We start from the raw sequence: 16865 nt of genomic DNA, 5'->3' as shown, positions 1-16865 counted from the left end.
CGCGTGAATCGAGTCCCTGCATGAAACCAAAACCGAAACTTCTCTAGAGTCGCTTTGCAAACGCTAGGCGCCGCCAGCGCTGCTTCAGCCGACGGAAGTGGCGTGATGTCACGTGATCGCAATCCTGGGCGTCGTCTGCTCGAGTGCGTCTACGGGATATGGTTTGGCAATACGCTCCCCGGACGCCTGCGTGCGGACCCGGAGGGGCACGGGTCTTCTTCTGGCGGAAATAAAGTTTCTTCACTCACTCACTCACTCGTGTCAGCACCCCAGTCATAAAAAGTAAATTAAAAAAGTACACTGAAAACAGCAACACAATTCTTCGTACACAAACTCGCAAGTTTCTATGGCTTGCGTACTGCAACCCACCATTCGGAGAGTCTCCTTAGGCCACCTGCACAAAGGGGGGCTCTGTTGGCGACACGTCAGGCGAGTGAAAATCGAGCGCCAGCGCGAGTTTAGACCTAAAACGCCGTTCAAATACAGCGCGCAGGCTGCCAGGTCACGTAGGACGAATGTTCACCCATGTCCTCGCCCGTGGAATCCGCCTTTTCTCCTCCAGCTCCACTGGTTTATGACTGACTAAAAAAAAAAAAAAAAAGAACGCTAGTCCCTACTGCACATGCGCAGTTCATGTTAGTGACAGCACATGCGACAGATGGTGGCAGCTGTCAAACACACACCACACACTCGCCACTAGCTGCGCAGGCGAAGCTGGCTTCTCGTGGAACCAGATCGCGCCTGCGTCTCCCACGTGCGTTTGTTTTCAACCAGTAGCAGCCGAATTTTCGCCACTCCTCAGAGGGCGCCACATCTTGTGAAAAAGGTGGATTCCTGCGTGAAGTCAAAGCCACCCTTCTTCCATTCAACAACTGTGTTGGGTCAGCGTAGCCCATCTTGATTGACAACGTAGCCGGGCATATGCTGCCAGTATGGCCAGTTTTTTTGCAGGAAAATCGCTCCATGCAGGTCTGCCTACTTGTGCAAACTGCCGCGCAGTTTTCGATGAACTGCAGATCACTTTCAGAACATGCTTGCTGAGTATTATATTGTGAAGGAGTGTGTATGCATAAAAGTTATGGGCAGCGATATGCATATATGCCTTCTACCAAAGCAGCTAGAAAAAAAATAAAGGTAGTCACTTTGGGTTTGGTTTGGTTTATTGGAGCAAAATGGTGGTTTGAGCTAGTTGGTACATCTTCAAAATTTCACCAGCGCTGCGACTAGGAACAAGAACAGAGAAGGAAGACAAGGACAAGCGCTACTAACAACTGAAAGTTTATTTGAAAAAACATAGATTATATGCACACACAACAAATAAACTTTCAGTTGTTAGTAGCGCTTGTCCTTGTCTTCCTTCTCTGTTCTTGTTCCTAGTCGCAGCGCTGGTGAAATTTTGAAAAAGGTTTATTTGGGTTTAACGTTCCAAAGCGACTCAGGCTAAGAGGGACACTGTAGTGATGGGCTCCGGAAAATTCGACCACCTGGGGTTATTTAAAGAGCACCGACGTCGCACAGTACACGGGCCTCTAGAATTTCACCTCCATCAAAATTCGACCGCCGCGGCCGGGATCGAACCCGTGTCTTTCGGGTCAGCAGCCGAGCGGTAGACACTTTTGTGCCTGAACTTGCTTTCTCTGTTGCCCCTGTCAATATTTCGTAGCAGCCCAGGCATGAACTAGCCAGACCATGCCAAACATTTCCTCCAGTCTCTTCTCTCTTCCTTGCTGTGCCACTGCTATGTTTAGAAATTAATGCTTTGGGCTTCAGACGAAAATACGTGACTTCACTTTACTTAAAAGGGCCAAGCTCTCATGGCTAAATCTGCTTCTGGCAACACTCTTTTTATGGAGCAGCTAGGTTAATGCACGAGATAAATCCTGTAAGTCAGCTGCTCCTCAAAGTCTAACTACTGCCTACTGTGAGATGGTAGATAGTACACTTGATTAAAACACACTACACAGGTGATGAGTAGCTCCAGTCAAAGGCTCCTCCACAGAGCCTGCATTTCCACACTCTAGAACACAAAAAGGAGGACGTATGGCAATTAGCCCTTTTCACAATACTATCACTTTCAAACTTGATTAGAAAAATTTTACTCCTTTTCCATATTTCTTTTTTCCCTCATTGAAGACATGCTATACAGAGTCAGGTTCTGGTGATTTAGAACACAGGGCAAGGCACCGTGATCATTTGATAGCACCTCTCAGGTACATTTTACCTAGTGTTCAGTGGATGAAGGCCTTCATTGCTTACGTGGAACAAAGCCCAACGCGACAAGCAACACACCTCTCCATACAAGCAGCTTTAAAGATGTTCACAAATAGTGATACACCACCATAACGAGAGCAATAATGCATGCAGGCATTGTTAACTTACCAGCAGCTCGTAACATGCTGATCAAGCTCTTCGCATAATCAATATCCTCAGCAGGGGTCAAAGCATGCACATGCACTATAAGGAATGGGACTGTACAGATAATAACTTAACAGCGCCATTTTAATGACAGTACTAGTCATAAATAAGTTCAATAAGTGATGGAGAAGAAGAATGTTTCATGTATCTTCTGGCACGCCATCAAGACCATCTACAACATGGGATTTATCACTGTCAATATCTGATGAACCCAGCAATCCAGGGCTTCCTGCTAGCATAGGATCTGTAAAAGAAAGGACATGAAAATTCAGTCAGGCTATGCAGCTTGCTATAGCGATCAATCGGATGCAAAATTAGAGTGTTTCGTATTGTTGCCAGCACATAAAAGGCCAGTAAAGACAGGCATGTGCCATACCTGATAATATGACACTCTCTGCAACATGTTCGCTCATATCACTAGCCACGAGAGACGAGTCATCAACTTCATCAATTGATGAACTGTCGTGAATCTCCTGCAGAAAAAGGAAAAACAGAGAAAGCAATATACGAAGCTCATTTTTATGTCTGCCTCAGAAAAGCGCAGTGCTGTGAACATATTCGCAACAGTGAATTACACACAGCTCCCTCCCATGACACAGCTACAATGGTAAGCTTAAGTAGACATGCAAGTGGGAGCAAGTACGCAAAGCAGTGACTGATGCACGTGGATTATGGTTTATGAAAGACTGAGGGGCAGTTTAGGATCGCATATTGATCGCTTAGTCAAAATGACAAAAGTTACAAATGAAGAGTAGTCTTCACAAACGCTTCAAAACAATATTTTTCAGCAGCTCGTCAGCTTGATCACTTGAAATTTGCAAAGTCTGGCCACAGATACCAGCATTTTCTTCATTGTCCTCACAAGTCTCTAGACCTTATTTGCATGCAACACTTTCTTCAGCCCCCCGCTATCTGTTTTCTGTCACTCCAAGAGAGCACAGGGTGTCTTGCAAGGCACCTACAGCAGAAAGCGCTGATCGGCTAAATACTACACACTTAATATTAGCAGCACAGCTTGCAGTAAAAGCAATTTAGACACATATCTTGAGGCAGCGCCATGATCTAACGGTTCGACCCATCCTGCAAATGAGCTTTGTGGTAATTGTCACTGTGTACAATAGGCATGGGAACTCAGCATTTATTAGTTTTCCCGACATCGTTATGGGATGTCCCGTAAGTACTAAGTTTGTATCACTGTTGACAATAACTTCAGTCGGAGGAACAGGCGATAGCAAGTGCATCTGAATGAGGAGGCTTTCGGCTGCGTGACGGGCTCAGTCTGTAGCAGCACAGCAGAACATAAACAGCTTTCATGCACACTGCTGCACACTTTTCAGTTTTTTTTAATGAACACTGAGTACAAACTGCTTAAACATTAATTAAATGACACTGCAGCTCCTAGAAAGAACCTCAAATTAGTTCAGTGTCTATAAGCACGTAGCATGCAGTGTGAGCATACGGGGGAAATAACACATTTGATTTGAAGCAAACCTGAACTTGGAATTCCTCTCCGTCGATGCAGCACATGGCATATGAGCCAGAACTGTCAATGTCTGACGTGTCCAGGGAGACACTGTCAGCTTGAGGGGACGACGGCTCTGTAGGCGCAAAGCTTGTGTCACTGTTGACAACGAGTTCAGCCGGGGGAACAGGCGGTGGCAAGTGCATTTGAACCAGGAGGCTTTCGGCCGCATGAAGGGGCTCAGTCTGCAGCAGCAAGGCAGAACACAAACAGCTTTCATGCACGTTGCTGCACACTTTTCAGTTTTTTAAATGACCACTGAGGACTAATTGCTGGCCTAGACTAACCGATTGCAGCATTCTAATAAAAACACACCACTTTCACAGCAAATGGAGCCTTTATAAATTACCTTTAAAAAACACAGTGCAATGAACAAAGGACAAGCAAGTATTAGACAGGAAAAGCACAGACTATCAATAGTTGATAGTCACCACTTTCCCCGTCTTCTCACACTTGTCCTTCATCGGTTGCCCAGTGTTTTTTAAAAGTATGTTGCACCAACTAGCTCAACTCTAGCTTTTATAAACTAGAAAAGGCCAAAAAACTAAATGCAGGTGCCACCATCATCAGCAGTTTTCACAAGTGACCTGCAATGATGTCGTTACTTTTTCTGCACGCAGACCTCTGAAGCTAGCCCACACCACCAGTTACTTCTAACTAGTAATCTCAGAGTCCATAATTCTCTCGATATCTTCATCAATGTCACAAGTTTCAAATCAATGCGTGGCAGAAAAAAATATTTCACTTTCAAATATAATTATCTCAGCAATAATTTATGCATTTTCCTGCCAAGCAAACATCAACAGAGCCATAGAATGCCCAAAATTACTATTTCACTAAAAACTAAAATTTGATTCCAGTTAGCCTCAGTGTCCCTTCAGATGCTAAAACAGCCTTCAAGCCTACTCTGAATCCCCTCCACGCCTCTCTTGCAACAGCAGAGAAACACACGTAAAAGCGGTGTTAACTAACCTGGAAATGTTCAAAGAATTGGCAGAAGCCACACCTGCCCAGCTCCCCAGCTGATCAAAAAAACATCAATTTTACCAAACTACCAGATAGTTTGTCGACGCCTGACACTAACGGACGCCCCAAAGTATCGCTGGCTATTCGAAGCAATGTTAGGATGTTCACAGCAGGAGGAGAAATAGTTCCCAGACTGTACGAAGCTCATATGAAGATCATCAAACTACTGCATAAAAAGGTACAAAGTAAGCATGGTGCAACAAAAGGAGGCACAAGAAAGTGAGATGTGAAAAAAATGCAGTCTGAGGGAAAATTTAAGCAGGCAGGCACTACGAAAAATGACAAGAGCCCAATTATTCTATGCATGAAGTCTGCTTTTAGAATTCTAAACACATTCAAGACAAGCTTCATACAAGGATTTGGCAGTAGGCTTTTCTATTTTCAGATCCGAGCAAGTGGAGGCATATTCTAACTATACCGTGTACAGCACAAAGCTAACGAAACAACATGCAGAACAAAGGAATAATAACTGGCTCCACTTCAGTCATTTGTGTAGCTGTGCTAGAGTTGGACAGTCCGTTTAACTGCAGAACACGCTGTATAGATACAGGCCAACTTCAGCTTGTCCTCAGAGCCTGTTAAGTCCCATAATGCACCTACGGGTAACGTCTGGATGATGATCTGCCCCTGGGGAAGTGTGGCGATGGGAATGCCAGTTTGGCCCGGAGCAGTCAGCAGAATGGCCTGCGGAGGTGCTGATGGCAACTGAAGGTTCTGTGGTATCACCTCCAAGATGCCGTCAGCAGTTGTAGTTAGAGTGATGGGGGAGACGGACTGCAGTGTCCCTCCAGCCAAACCCGGTGCAACACCTGCAATGTGAAATGCGACAGTTTGTGAGGGCAGTGTCGCTGTCAACGTAGTTATCAAGAACAATGAATGCAGAATCAAGCCACTTCTCTGTCCATTTTCTGGCATGACACGTAAGCAGCCAAACTGCATGAAACTTTAAAAGCAAGGGGTTTATTTCAGCCAGCTCAAGAGTGTCACCAACCAGACTGCCATAGCACGTGTGTGTCCCACAACTCAACGTCACGTACATTCTTGCTGATTCAGATATTATGCTGAAAGTTCTGAGAAATCTTGCAGCCACCACGACAAATAAACAGTCAAGTACCACAAATGTGCCTTGCAAAGAAAAGCAAATGTGATGACACTGCACCACAGCAGTAGTTTTCATTGCAGTACAGTCGAGCACACTTTATTATTTATATATATAACGATACCCAGAGTGCCAATCGGCATTACAGTGAGGGGGGGGATGCTGTTACAAATAATTATTGTTTGTACACACATCAACAGGCAACACAAATACGCATCACAGTGAACAACGCAAAGAATCTGACGGTCATGCTGATTGCGTTCACTCTAACTGAAGTTCGTAGTAAGTGGACTTTCCAAACTGCACCCAAAAATGCAAACTTGGACTAAAGTGAAATTTATTTCTTTTAAGAGTCCATTGTACGCGTCTGCTTCCTCTACAAAGCAGACCCTGCCACGGTGCTTTGCAGTCTCTTTAGTGCAGTCATAGGCTCCTCACCACGACTCTCATTACCAACAAGCTTGTTTATGGATGCAATGTAACTAATTGCTATCGAAGTGTTCACGGCAACTTCTGGTTCATGGCAACTGGTGACCACAGTTAATACTGCTTTGATGGTAGCATGCTTGAATCAATGAAGAAGAGGGAGCAACAACTCTAGCCCTTGTACAACACGGGACAGAGATAAGACACTGTGTCACACTACACACTTTCGGAATCGAGGGGGGCACAGTACAGCCCCACCTGTTATATACTACCTTATCCACTGGCCATGAAATCAGCTGGGATGATCCGCGCTTTATCACGTTAGAAGTACTCTGGTGGCACAGCCACTACACTTATAGCATGCTTATCCAGAGTTCTCCACAGCTTAACACAAACATCAGCATAGTTTATCCAGTGTGTGTGTTTGAATTGGGGGGTTTTTAGTCCCGAGGCGACATGTGGGTTATGAGGGACGCTGTAATGGAGGGCTCCAGATTAATTTAGACCACGCGGTGTTCTATAATATGCATTGACATCGCACAGCACACAGGCATTTTTGTCTTTCGTGTCCATCAAAATATGGCTGCCACAGCTAGGATCAGCAGCCAAATGCTAAAGCCGCTGTATCGCCACAGCTGGGGGGTTTTATGCTGTGTGTGTGCGTGCACATGCATGTGAAGGCTCCAGCACATAAGGCATACATAACTATTTGATCTTTAAAATTCTTTTTCACTGTGAATAAGGCTCCCATGTGGGAGTCTCAAGTATTGCTTAGTCATAGCTTTAGCAATCTTGACCTCATCAGTGCTCCATTATCAGTATGTAGTTCACCTCACTCTAGTGGTGTTCTCCTCCTCACAGTCATGCCAAAGCACCGGATACAATTCAAGCGCTTTACTTTGTGGATTCTACACGAAAAAGCCAGCATTCAGCTCAAAATCTTGGTGACTTTTGCGCATGAAAACAAAACGAGACCGGAAAACAATACTGACCCACAGGAAGAGCAGTTAATCCTGCAGCCTGTGGGGTGAGAGGAGGAGGGGCAGCCTTGAGGATCCTCAGAGGTGTGTAGGGGGAGATCTTGGGCTGGTGCCGCGTGTCCCCGTTGTACGCCACTCGTGAACTGGTTGGCCCTCCTTCGTCCCTGAGTTGCATCTTGGACCCATAGTTTTTGTAGAGGTAATCACAGATTTCTGCCAGGAAGACAGAAGGTGCGGGGGTCAACAACTGGAATTCTACGAGGCAAAACACTACGAAATCATTATGCAGACATAGAGTTTCTTACTATTACCTAGAGGGAAAGCTGGCAAGCCGTCTATGGGAGTTTGCATAGAGGGCCCTCGTGACCACTTCAGCCACCATGGGCGCTCAAAGCATCATGGGGCGGTGAGCTACTTGTTGCGGAACTGCAACTTTTGGCCAAAAAATAATAGAGAAATAAAGCTGTTTGATAACTACAAACGTCCTAACATTCAATATCTTGTCTAATGATTGCAACAAACAAGCAGAAAAGCATTTAAGTGCAAAGTTTGCCCAAAATAAGAGACGACTCGCTCTCCTATTGGCCAAGTATTGAGCATTATAAAAACTAATATTTCGTGCTCAACAGGCGCGCTTTTAAAAGGAAATATGTTTGTTTTTTTTAATTTAGTTGCTTAAGTACTTCAAAAGGTTTTTAGTGGCATTTTGGAAAAGTGAAACCTTTTATTGGCGTTGTGTGTCATTGCGGTTTCATTACTATGGTTTTTACACACTGCATTCGCGCGAAAGTCGTCTGCGCACACACGAACAGCGTTTTCGGAATGAAACATGTCAGTAGTGCCACTCCGTGTTCCCGAAAAAATACAACTGTCCCGCAACAAGTAGCTCACCGCCCCATGATGCTTTGAGCGTCCATGGTGGCTGAAGTGCAGCGCCGCCAGCTTTCCCTCTAGGTAATAGTAAGAAACTCTATGTATGCAGAAGAATGGGAGGCCAGAGGAAGTGCACTGGTCAGGCTAAGTGATGTGTCCCAAGAGTGCAGAAAACAATGCAAGAAACGTATTACTATCAGGAATAAGCATTTATTTTTAACTGGATAACCATCTCATTAAAATCAAATTGTTGAAATGGACAGCCTGTGGTGTTTCCATTTTTTAATCATATTTTTCACGCTTTGTGTTCTGGAAGGTTACTAATGTCCCACTACACTGACACTGCTACATGGAATACCAGCAATAGACCGAGGTAGAATTGAATTGGATCTACCTGAAAAGTAGCTAGAGATATTACAGCGCACAATCACAACTATGGCAATGCCCCTCCGGTAATTGGCTTTTACTTAATTCGATATTTGATATACAGTTAGGGCCTTAGTTCATTAAAAAAGAAGCATCGTAAAGATTGTTGTCACTAAAGGGCTGTTCAGAATGGGTGCTGAAAATAATTATGTATGACAAATTTTCTCTGGAAGAATCTTGTGAGCACACCTTTCCTTTACTGAACTCCATCTTAACTTGTTATATTTCCCTTAATTTTTTGCGGGCGAAAATTTCATAAATACCACGATTTGAGAACAATGGATCAGCAATATTCTGTGGGATGGGCCCTGCGCGTTAACGCATGCAGCCTTTCACGCAGAAGCGGCCGCGCGCTTCACTTCGATGGCCCACGGTCGTTGAGAAGTTGGCTTTTCCTCACAGCTCACGAGCATAGCAGATGAGCTAACCGTGGGTGTCTCAATTAAATAACAGCAAAAAAAAAAAATAATAATTTGCCCTTTATTTGTAGTTTGTTCCCAAATATATCGCATGCCTTCTGAAGCAAATGACTGAAGAAAAATAAATTCGCATTACATTTGTGCAAATACAGTAATGCTACTTTCGACAGGCACCAGAATCGTGATTCATCCCAAAGAAGTGTGCAGGCGCAATGATGCGAGAACCGCGCTGATGCCAAAACTGCATCTCTTGATCTGCTAGCTTGCTTGAGTAGATAGCGAAGCAAGTGTGTTCGTTCCTTACCGGATTCTACGTTTTTAGAGAATTCAGATGATTATATTAATCACATTTCCATAATTATATTATTCGTACTGACGTCCACAAACGCAAGTTCATCAAAAATAGAGGGTGTAGACGCGCACACACAATCCTGTGAAAAATCAGGGGCCTTTGTTGCAATAAATTATACAAGTGCAACTGCGCATACCCTGAAAGCAACACATTCACCACCACATGATGAGCAGGTTCAAAAAACAAATTCATCTAGTAAATACACAGTTACTGGCAGTGATGAAAATTGGTAACACCAAAAACCATTTCACATACTTCAATATCCCACAAACAACTGCTCTTGTTGCTTCTTCAGACTCCTCCTTCGGGTGGTCATATTTTCAAAGGCATGCATTAGGTAAACGCAAGCAAACTGCAAATGCAGCATCATGAAACATCAGCAATGCAGTAGTATTAGCAACAGCCGAAGCAGTATCAGCGGCCTCTCCACGAGCACATACCTAGGAATGAGAGTTTGCCAGCATTTGGCACCGTCCTCTTCAGGCTCCACCACTTTCCACGCAGCCACTGTGGTGACCGCACACTGGGATGGAAAGATGAATCAAGAGATGTCACACCACTCGATGATGAACAAAGTCAGAAGAAATTTATGAGTACACATGCAGAGCAATGGTGTGCCTAACCATTTGTGCGATTAAAACAGCAACAGAGCCCTGAATGAAATGCTGCCCAACAACACTTTACCACTCTACACTGGCCACAGGAGATTTATTTGATTCGAAGTTTTGCGTTAGAAATATGCTCATCAATACGAGAACAATTCAGCGCTGCCATGGAGTATAACGACCCTCCCCAAAAGAAAAAAAAACTATAAAGAAACTAGAAGCAGTGCTGATGGAATGCAAAGCAAGAGTGTATCATAATTTTTGTAATTAATGAATTAAACTATTAGGAGCAATCAGTGAAATGTTTCATACCTAAAGAGATGATAAAAACTGAAACTGGAAAGTTTCAGATTATCAAATGAAAGTGTAATGGGAGTGCTTACAAAACATACATTTGTCTCAAAAGCTGCTCCAAATTCAAAATTATTGTGCAGCCTGCAAATAGAACAAAATTCTCAGGACAAAAAAGGGGCTCTTCAAAAACTAGGCCTTTACGCTCTGTATTTGATTTGAACGCGAAAATTTCGGCAGAGATCTGCCTGATCGGGAGGCGAATTAGAGAGAAAAAGACGCTCCCACCAAAGACTCATGAGAGAATCAACGTTTTGGTGCCGACTCAGCATCTTCTTCAGGGTTGAAAGGATGGGAGTAAGAGGGGCATTTTTTTAACCTTGTTCTTGACCCATTGCCACTGTTCAGAGAAAGGGGGTAGCTGCCACACGAGTCGCAATGTGTCAGAATTAGAGTCACAATGTGCGGGAGCACATAAGTAGAGTGTTGACAATGGGATATCGCGGGTTGTTGAGGGCGGATTTTGCGACGCTGCGAGTGCCGTGTATACCGTATTTTCCGGTGTATAAGACGCACCCTTGTATAAGACGCACCTGCCATATATGCAGGCTGTTATGGAAAAAGTTGGTATATAAGATGCACCCGTGTATAAGACGCACCCCAATTTACCCAGTTAGGCTAGTGAGGCTTAATTAAACATGCTTGTGTGACCATCGTGAAATGCACCGTACCTGTGAGTTCTTAAGCAACGCTAAGTGATTGATAAGGCAACACTCATGCCATATCCGCCCACGTTTTAGCAAAAAAAAAAAAACGAAAGAACTCTCCCTATGTCCAAACAACATTTTATTTTTACTTAAAACTTTCGAAGTCTTCATCTTCGGAGGCGCTATCAAAAAGCTTGCCCGTTTCTGGAGGGAATGCAGCCTAAACATTCTCTTGGCACAATGCACGTACTACGTACACAGAGCAAACAAAGTTGCAAAGGGAGACTAAAAAAAAATGCCGGCTTGTCTTGGCTTGTCTTGACAATGGCGAAAAGCGCGATTGTCGCCATCTTTTTGGCATTTCACATTACTTTTGCTTGGGGACTCCGAAACGGCCGCGTGTTTATGATCCCGGAAGTCATCATCCCCACCGTTTCATGATAAAGTTCACCTAAAAAAGTTGCGCATGGCGGTCCCCGTATTGTAGCCGTGTTACAACCGCGTTATTGGTAGCGATATTTTTCCGGAGAAAAAAGCTTCAACATGAACCTGAGTAATTTCTGAACTCACAAAAAAAAGCCGAAAAATTTGCATATAAGACGCACCCTTGTATAGGACGCACCAGCCAGATTTTTGAAAAAAAGCCGCGTCTTATACACCGGAAAATACGGTACATGCTGACGGAAGGGAGCCTTCAGACTAATTTACATTTCCAGGTGTGCTTTGTATGTGCCAGGATTCCATAAGCTGTCGCTTGAATAAATTGGGTTCGGTGTCATGCTCAAAGTCGATGCAATGTTTCAAGTCCTCCAAATGCTCCGCGATTTCATGCTTTAAACCTCCAAAATGCGAAGTTTTAAATTTAAAATTAACATAAGCATTTTATTTGCATCTCAAAGTTTCGTGAGTAATTGAATAAGAAATATATTCAAGATAGCCCACAATATAGTGCTGAGCTAGCACTAAAAATGCACAACACATCAGCCTGCTCATGAAGGTTGGTCTCAGTTAGGTGTGGCACCCTGTATATGATGGCACTATTTATTAATAGATTAATAATTCACTGGCATCCTTTAAGCATGATGACATGTTATCAAAGTCGCAGTGGTGATTTACCTGGACCAGTCCTTCGCAAACTCATTCCAGTCAATCATACTTTCTTCAGGAACTCCCAATGCGTACACCCTGATGAAGAGTAAAATTTGGACAAAACATATTAGTATAGAAGCATGCCAGAAAAGATATCTTTCTGGCCTTATAGCATGCATTAACTATGTTGCTGACACACAGATTAAAAAAACTAGCTTCTACGCCCAGAATAACAGTCATTATTGCCAGTAAAAATGAAAAGTGAGGAACAAAGTTTGTAGGTCTTTTCTAGAGTGAGCTAAGTACATATTATGAGTTCTTTATAGGACGAGAACTTAACTTCAGCTTACTTCAAGATGCAAAGATACAGTAGCAGGGGCAGATTCAAGGCGAGGAACAGGGGAGTGACCACTCCGCACAAGTGAAAAACTTTCGTTAGGAAAGCCAAATTGCATTGTGCCAATAAGAAATGAACTGTACCAATAAGAGTGCTTTTTGCACAACTGCCCCCCCCCCCCCCCCCCCCCCCCCCCCCACTACAGTTGCCCATAAATTCGGCCCTTGCAAAAGCACAACAAAGGCGCCTCTGAAAACTCTTCGTTTCAAAGCCAAAATAGAGCAAAACAAACAAAAAGAGAGGAAAGCAAAGGGGTTTAAGTTACAAAAGGCATTTCCAGTTATAAGTTGTAACACATGCAATAATGTTGCAGGAACTATGCTAACTGGAGTTCCTTGCCAGGACATCAGAAAAACACCAGCCACTCCACTGACAGAACCACTGCCACTGCTAATGTAAAAGAAAAGCACCCTTTGTGTTTGCTCTTTACGTCCAGATGATTTCACAGGCAGTACACTCTGCACACAGTAATCATCCAGAGAGACATATGCCCGCAAACCACACCACAAAAATTATCCCTGAAGGGGAAGACTTAATCCCTGATTATGTGTGACACAGCAATAGCACAGCCACTCCCCACAGACACCCACGCCATAGATACCCATAGTGTAACCCGCTCCGAAAGACACCCTTGTATGTGCTGCCTGACGGCTGGCACGAGGTGCGACTAGCAATTCAGTGGTAGATCTCATACAGATTCAAATGCAACCAATCCCGCACTTGTCCTGACAATTTGGGGGCCCACATCTTTGCCAGAAGCCCACACATGTGTGGGTGTTTATGGTTCGATTCCTGACTGATGGCTAGCTTAAGTTGCGACTAGCAATTATGCACTATAAGGGAGTAATTACTCATTGACGTCCACCCGAGCATAGTCATACGGCCACAAAGGAAAGCTATACAGCTTTCACAGAAACTTCGTAGTTAAAGAAAAATTCGTCCTGGTCCGGGGTTCGAACCCGGGACCACCGCTACACCGGAGCAATCGCTCTACCAATTGAGCTAACCGGGACGGCAAGCTTATGTTAGGTCGAGAGCGAATTGATCAATAACTCAAAGTGGGAACAGTGTTGACCAAATATTTAGGGGAATCCCCCAAGGTGGAGTAGATTTGTAATAAGGGACTAATTACTCATGCAATGAGTAATTACTCCCTTATTACAAATCTAATCTACTCCACCTTGGGGGATTCCCCTAAATATTTGGTCAATTATGCACTATATCTCACGCAGATCCAAACGCAATCAATCCCACACTAGTGCGACAATTTAGGGGCCCACAATCCTTGCCCCAGAAACCATCGCCTCATTAAGAATAACAGCGACACAACAATGCCAGGAAAACGCCAAAACGGGCTCCTTATGCTATCACGCAATAAGTACACAGTTGGACGTCACTTATAACGAAGTCGAAGGGGCCCGGCGATTAGTTCGCTATAGCCGCAGCTTCGTTATAGCCTCTGTTGACCGAGCTTTTAAGAGCAACCATCATTCCTTCATTATATTGATACTACATTATAAACCGTTTCGTTATTATGAGGTTCGACTGTATCTTGTCTGTGCATCTCTTATTAAAAACAAGGGACTACAAATCATCACACCCTGGACAATCAGCGTGATGTTCTTTAAAAACCTTTTTCTTGGCAAGTGCCTGATATTATTCATCACATCAGCGGTAACTCAGGACGTGCTACGTCTGCCGCTTAAGAACGTGGGTGGCGCTGGTGAACACTCCCAAGGTTAGGTTATTTGTAAACATAAATACCCCCGAAAGCAGAAGGTCTGACAGCCGTCGCCGTAGCTCAGCGGTAGAGCACCGGACGCGTAATTCGGAGGTCGTGGGTTCGGATCCCACCGGCGGCATGTGGTTGTTTTTTCTTCTGCTTTTCTAATCAATTAGCTTTAAGCGATAACATATTCAGTAATATTCTAAATTGATCAACACCACAAAATAAATTAATTAAAAATCCCCTGTGCCCCTTGGTTTCTGTGGCTGTTGGCTTCTCTCATATTTATAACGCGCCCCTCATTCCCTTTCCTCGTCTGCTTAAGGTGTGATAAAGTTGATAAATGGCAAGGTTCGCCACTTGGTGGCCTAAGCTCTGAAGCAAGGCAGATGAACAAGGCTAAGCCTGCACGAAGAGGGACTTGAGACAAGACTAAGCCTGCACGAAGAGGGACTTGAGAGGGAATGAAGTGTTCCTCCTCACGTGCTGATGAGAGTGAGGTCATCCTCGCGGGACCAGTGGGTGCCGCCCGCCTCCTTCCAGTTGAGGTAGTTGAGCCACTTGGTTCTACACTGCTTCTCCGAGCGGCTTCCCACACGCTCCGCCACGGCTGTCCACGAGAGGCCACCGCTCACCATTTCGCCAGGCAGCACCCTGCTCAGGTCGTATACGGCTTCCGCCAGTCGCCGCTCTTCCGCAGGGAGCCAAACGCCTGCGCCGAAAGCTTCATTAGCGATTTCAAGATGGCAAATGTAGTTGAAGCACAAAACAACAAAAAACTGAACGACGGTGAAAGAAAATCCACAAGTTCACCCTCCATTGACATTAGAACTGTTTCGTTATTTTTTTTCTCAAACAGAAATGGTGTGGCAGCATAAAGACCTACAGGGTTGAAGTTTATAACTCTCAGCCAGGTCAGACTATCAAACCACTTGGGCTCCTAGGTCTCAACTAGGGCCCCTAATCTGCTGGCATCTGTTTATATTACCACCTTTATTAGCTTCTCTTTTCACAATCAAATGTAGACATGCAGTGCCAAATCGAAATGAAGCCTAATTGAAACTACAAAGGCAATAAGAGGCATGTTGTCTCAGAACAATCTTAACAAGTTTCTCGTTTATATTGCCAGTAGGCACTTTAATGACAACCACCTGTAGGTCACAACTACAAATGGGAAAATATTCAACTGGCACTAATTTTACTACGTAACCAGGAGCCTGGAATGCATCTGAAACGGGGCAGGGAAATGGAGTGCCACATCTTTGGTGCCACCCACTGGTCTGAGTAGCTCAGACATGTAAGAAATTGATTTCTTTTTCCTCTAGCTTTAGGAACATGTAAAACTGGATGCAGCAGGTCATCGCCTTCAGCAATGTTGCTCCCACAAGTGCGTTCCATCTGGCTTTGCCACATCATCCAGACTGGCATAGGTGAACACTTCTCTGTACCTATAAGCATAGAGCTAGACAGCTTTTGTTCATTAGTACAGGTGGTGGTGTTTACGCAAGCGATGAGGGTCCTTCTGATTCCAAGAGTAAAGCCCAAAGTGGTCGGCTTGCACTGACCTTGCGGTGATGAGGTGGAGCAGTGCCTTGAACATCAGCCACAGAGGCTCTTTCTCACTTACAACCTCATGATATGTGTGCGCTCAGAAACTGGCACATGAAACAAACACTGAACCATTAGGAAAAATGAAACCTGCTAAGAAACTATGGCTTACAAATAAAAATTACATTTTTCTACTCAGTTATGTACCTCTCACAAATAACACCGTGTCCCAGAGTTGTCACAGCACAATGAGCAATCATCTGTAAAGTGCACAGTGAATTAATATGGCAATCTGGGAGAGTTTGTGTGACATCACTTCAAAATTATAGCACAACCCAAGACGAGGTCGTAAGACAAGAGATCAGCGCCTGTGAGCCTCTGGTCTCTCTCGTGTTCTCATTTTGGGTTGCCATATAATTTTAGAGCAGTGAACAGTTCAACAGAGTGACTGACAATGGGTGCACTCTCACCCTGCCGGCAGTTCTCTTTCATCAGTCGACAACGGTCCTTTATAGATGCTGCACTTCGGCCCAGTGCATTTCCAATAACTCGCCAGTCATTCCCGTGAGCAGCACGCAGCCTGCAGTGAACGGAGCGTATGAAGATACACTACTCAATGAAACCACTACTCAAGCCTGTGCCCACGAGAAATTATAAAGCATAAAAGTAGTGTCAAATAAAGAGCACGATTTAACACAGCAGCCAGCAGGTGTCTCAGGTATAACGAGAGTACTCGGAGGTGCCTTACGTACACCTTGAGCTGGTCCAGTTCCTCCGAGGTGTACTTGCCGATGTGGTTCTTGTTATCGTACATGCGGATCACGCGGCGGTACACCGAGAAGAGCGGCCGGTTGAGGCCCTTCGCTACCGTGCGGTAGAAGTCCTTCCGCTCCTCCTTGGTCATCGAGAAAATTACTGTCGCTGGACTGCTGATCCCACGCTCCTGCACACAGGACCACCACTG

The 16865-nt window shown here is 44.5% G+C and overlaps 1 protein-coding gene across 2 annotated transcripts in view; it reads right to left on the bottom strand.

Annotated features, from left to right (window-relative positions):
• Window positions 1-2481: 2481 nt before the first annotated feature.
• LOC149358400 (cyclin-D-binding Myb-like transcription factor 1) overlaps window positions 2482-16865 on the bottom strand; it is a 23509-nt gene continuing 9125 nt past the window's right edge. For both annotated transcript variants that reach the window (XM_089570465.1, XM_089570464.1), the window contains exons 7-16: window positions 16654-16844; window positions 16372-16481; window positions 14837-15065; window positions 12258-12326; window positions 9979-10061; window positions 7481-7681; window positions 5564-5772; window positions 3907-4122; window positions 2792-2888; window positions 2482-2659 (exon numbers count right to left, since the gene is read on the bottom strand). In XM_089570465.1, coding sequence (XP_089426591.1) covers window positions 2556-2659; window positions 2792-2888; window positions 3907-4122; window positions 5564-5772; window positions 7481-7681; window positions 9979-10061; window positions 12258-12326; window positions 14837-15065; window positions 16372-16481; window positions 16654-16844 — 1509 coding nt within the window. In that variant the 3' untranslated portion in view covers window positions 2482-2555. The remainder of the gene's footprint in view (window positions 2660-2791; window positions 2889-3906; window positions 4123-5563; window positions 5773-7480; window positions 7682-9978; window positions 10062-12257; window positions 12327-14836; window positions 15066-16371; window positions 16482-16653; window positions 16845-16865) is intronic.

The sequence above is a fragment of the Amblyomma mixtum genome, chromosome 2 (genome assembly GCF_055824585.1).
Source record: "Amblyomma mixtum isolate Tamu chromosome 2, ASM5582458v1, whole genome shotgun sequence".
Lineage (NCBI taxonomy): Eukaryota > Metazoa > Arthropoda > Arachnida > Ixodida > Ixodidae > Amblyomma > Amblyomma mixtum.
Note: the sequence above shows the minus strand (reverse complement) of the source record. Positions and strands in the feature narration are given on the sequence as shown.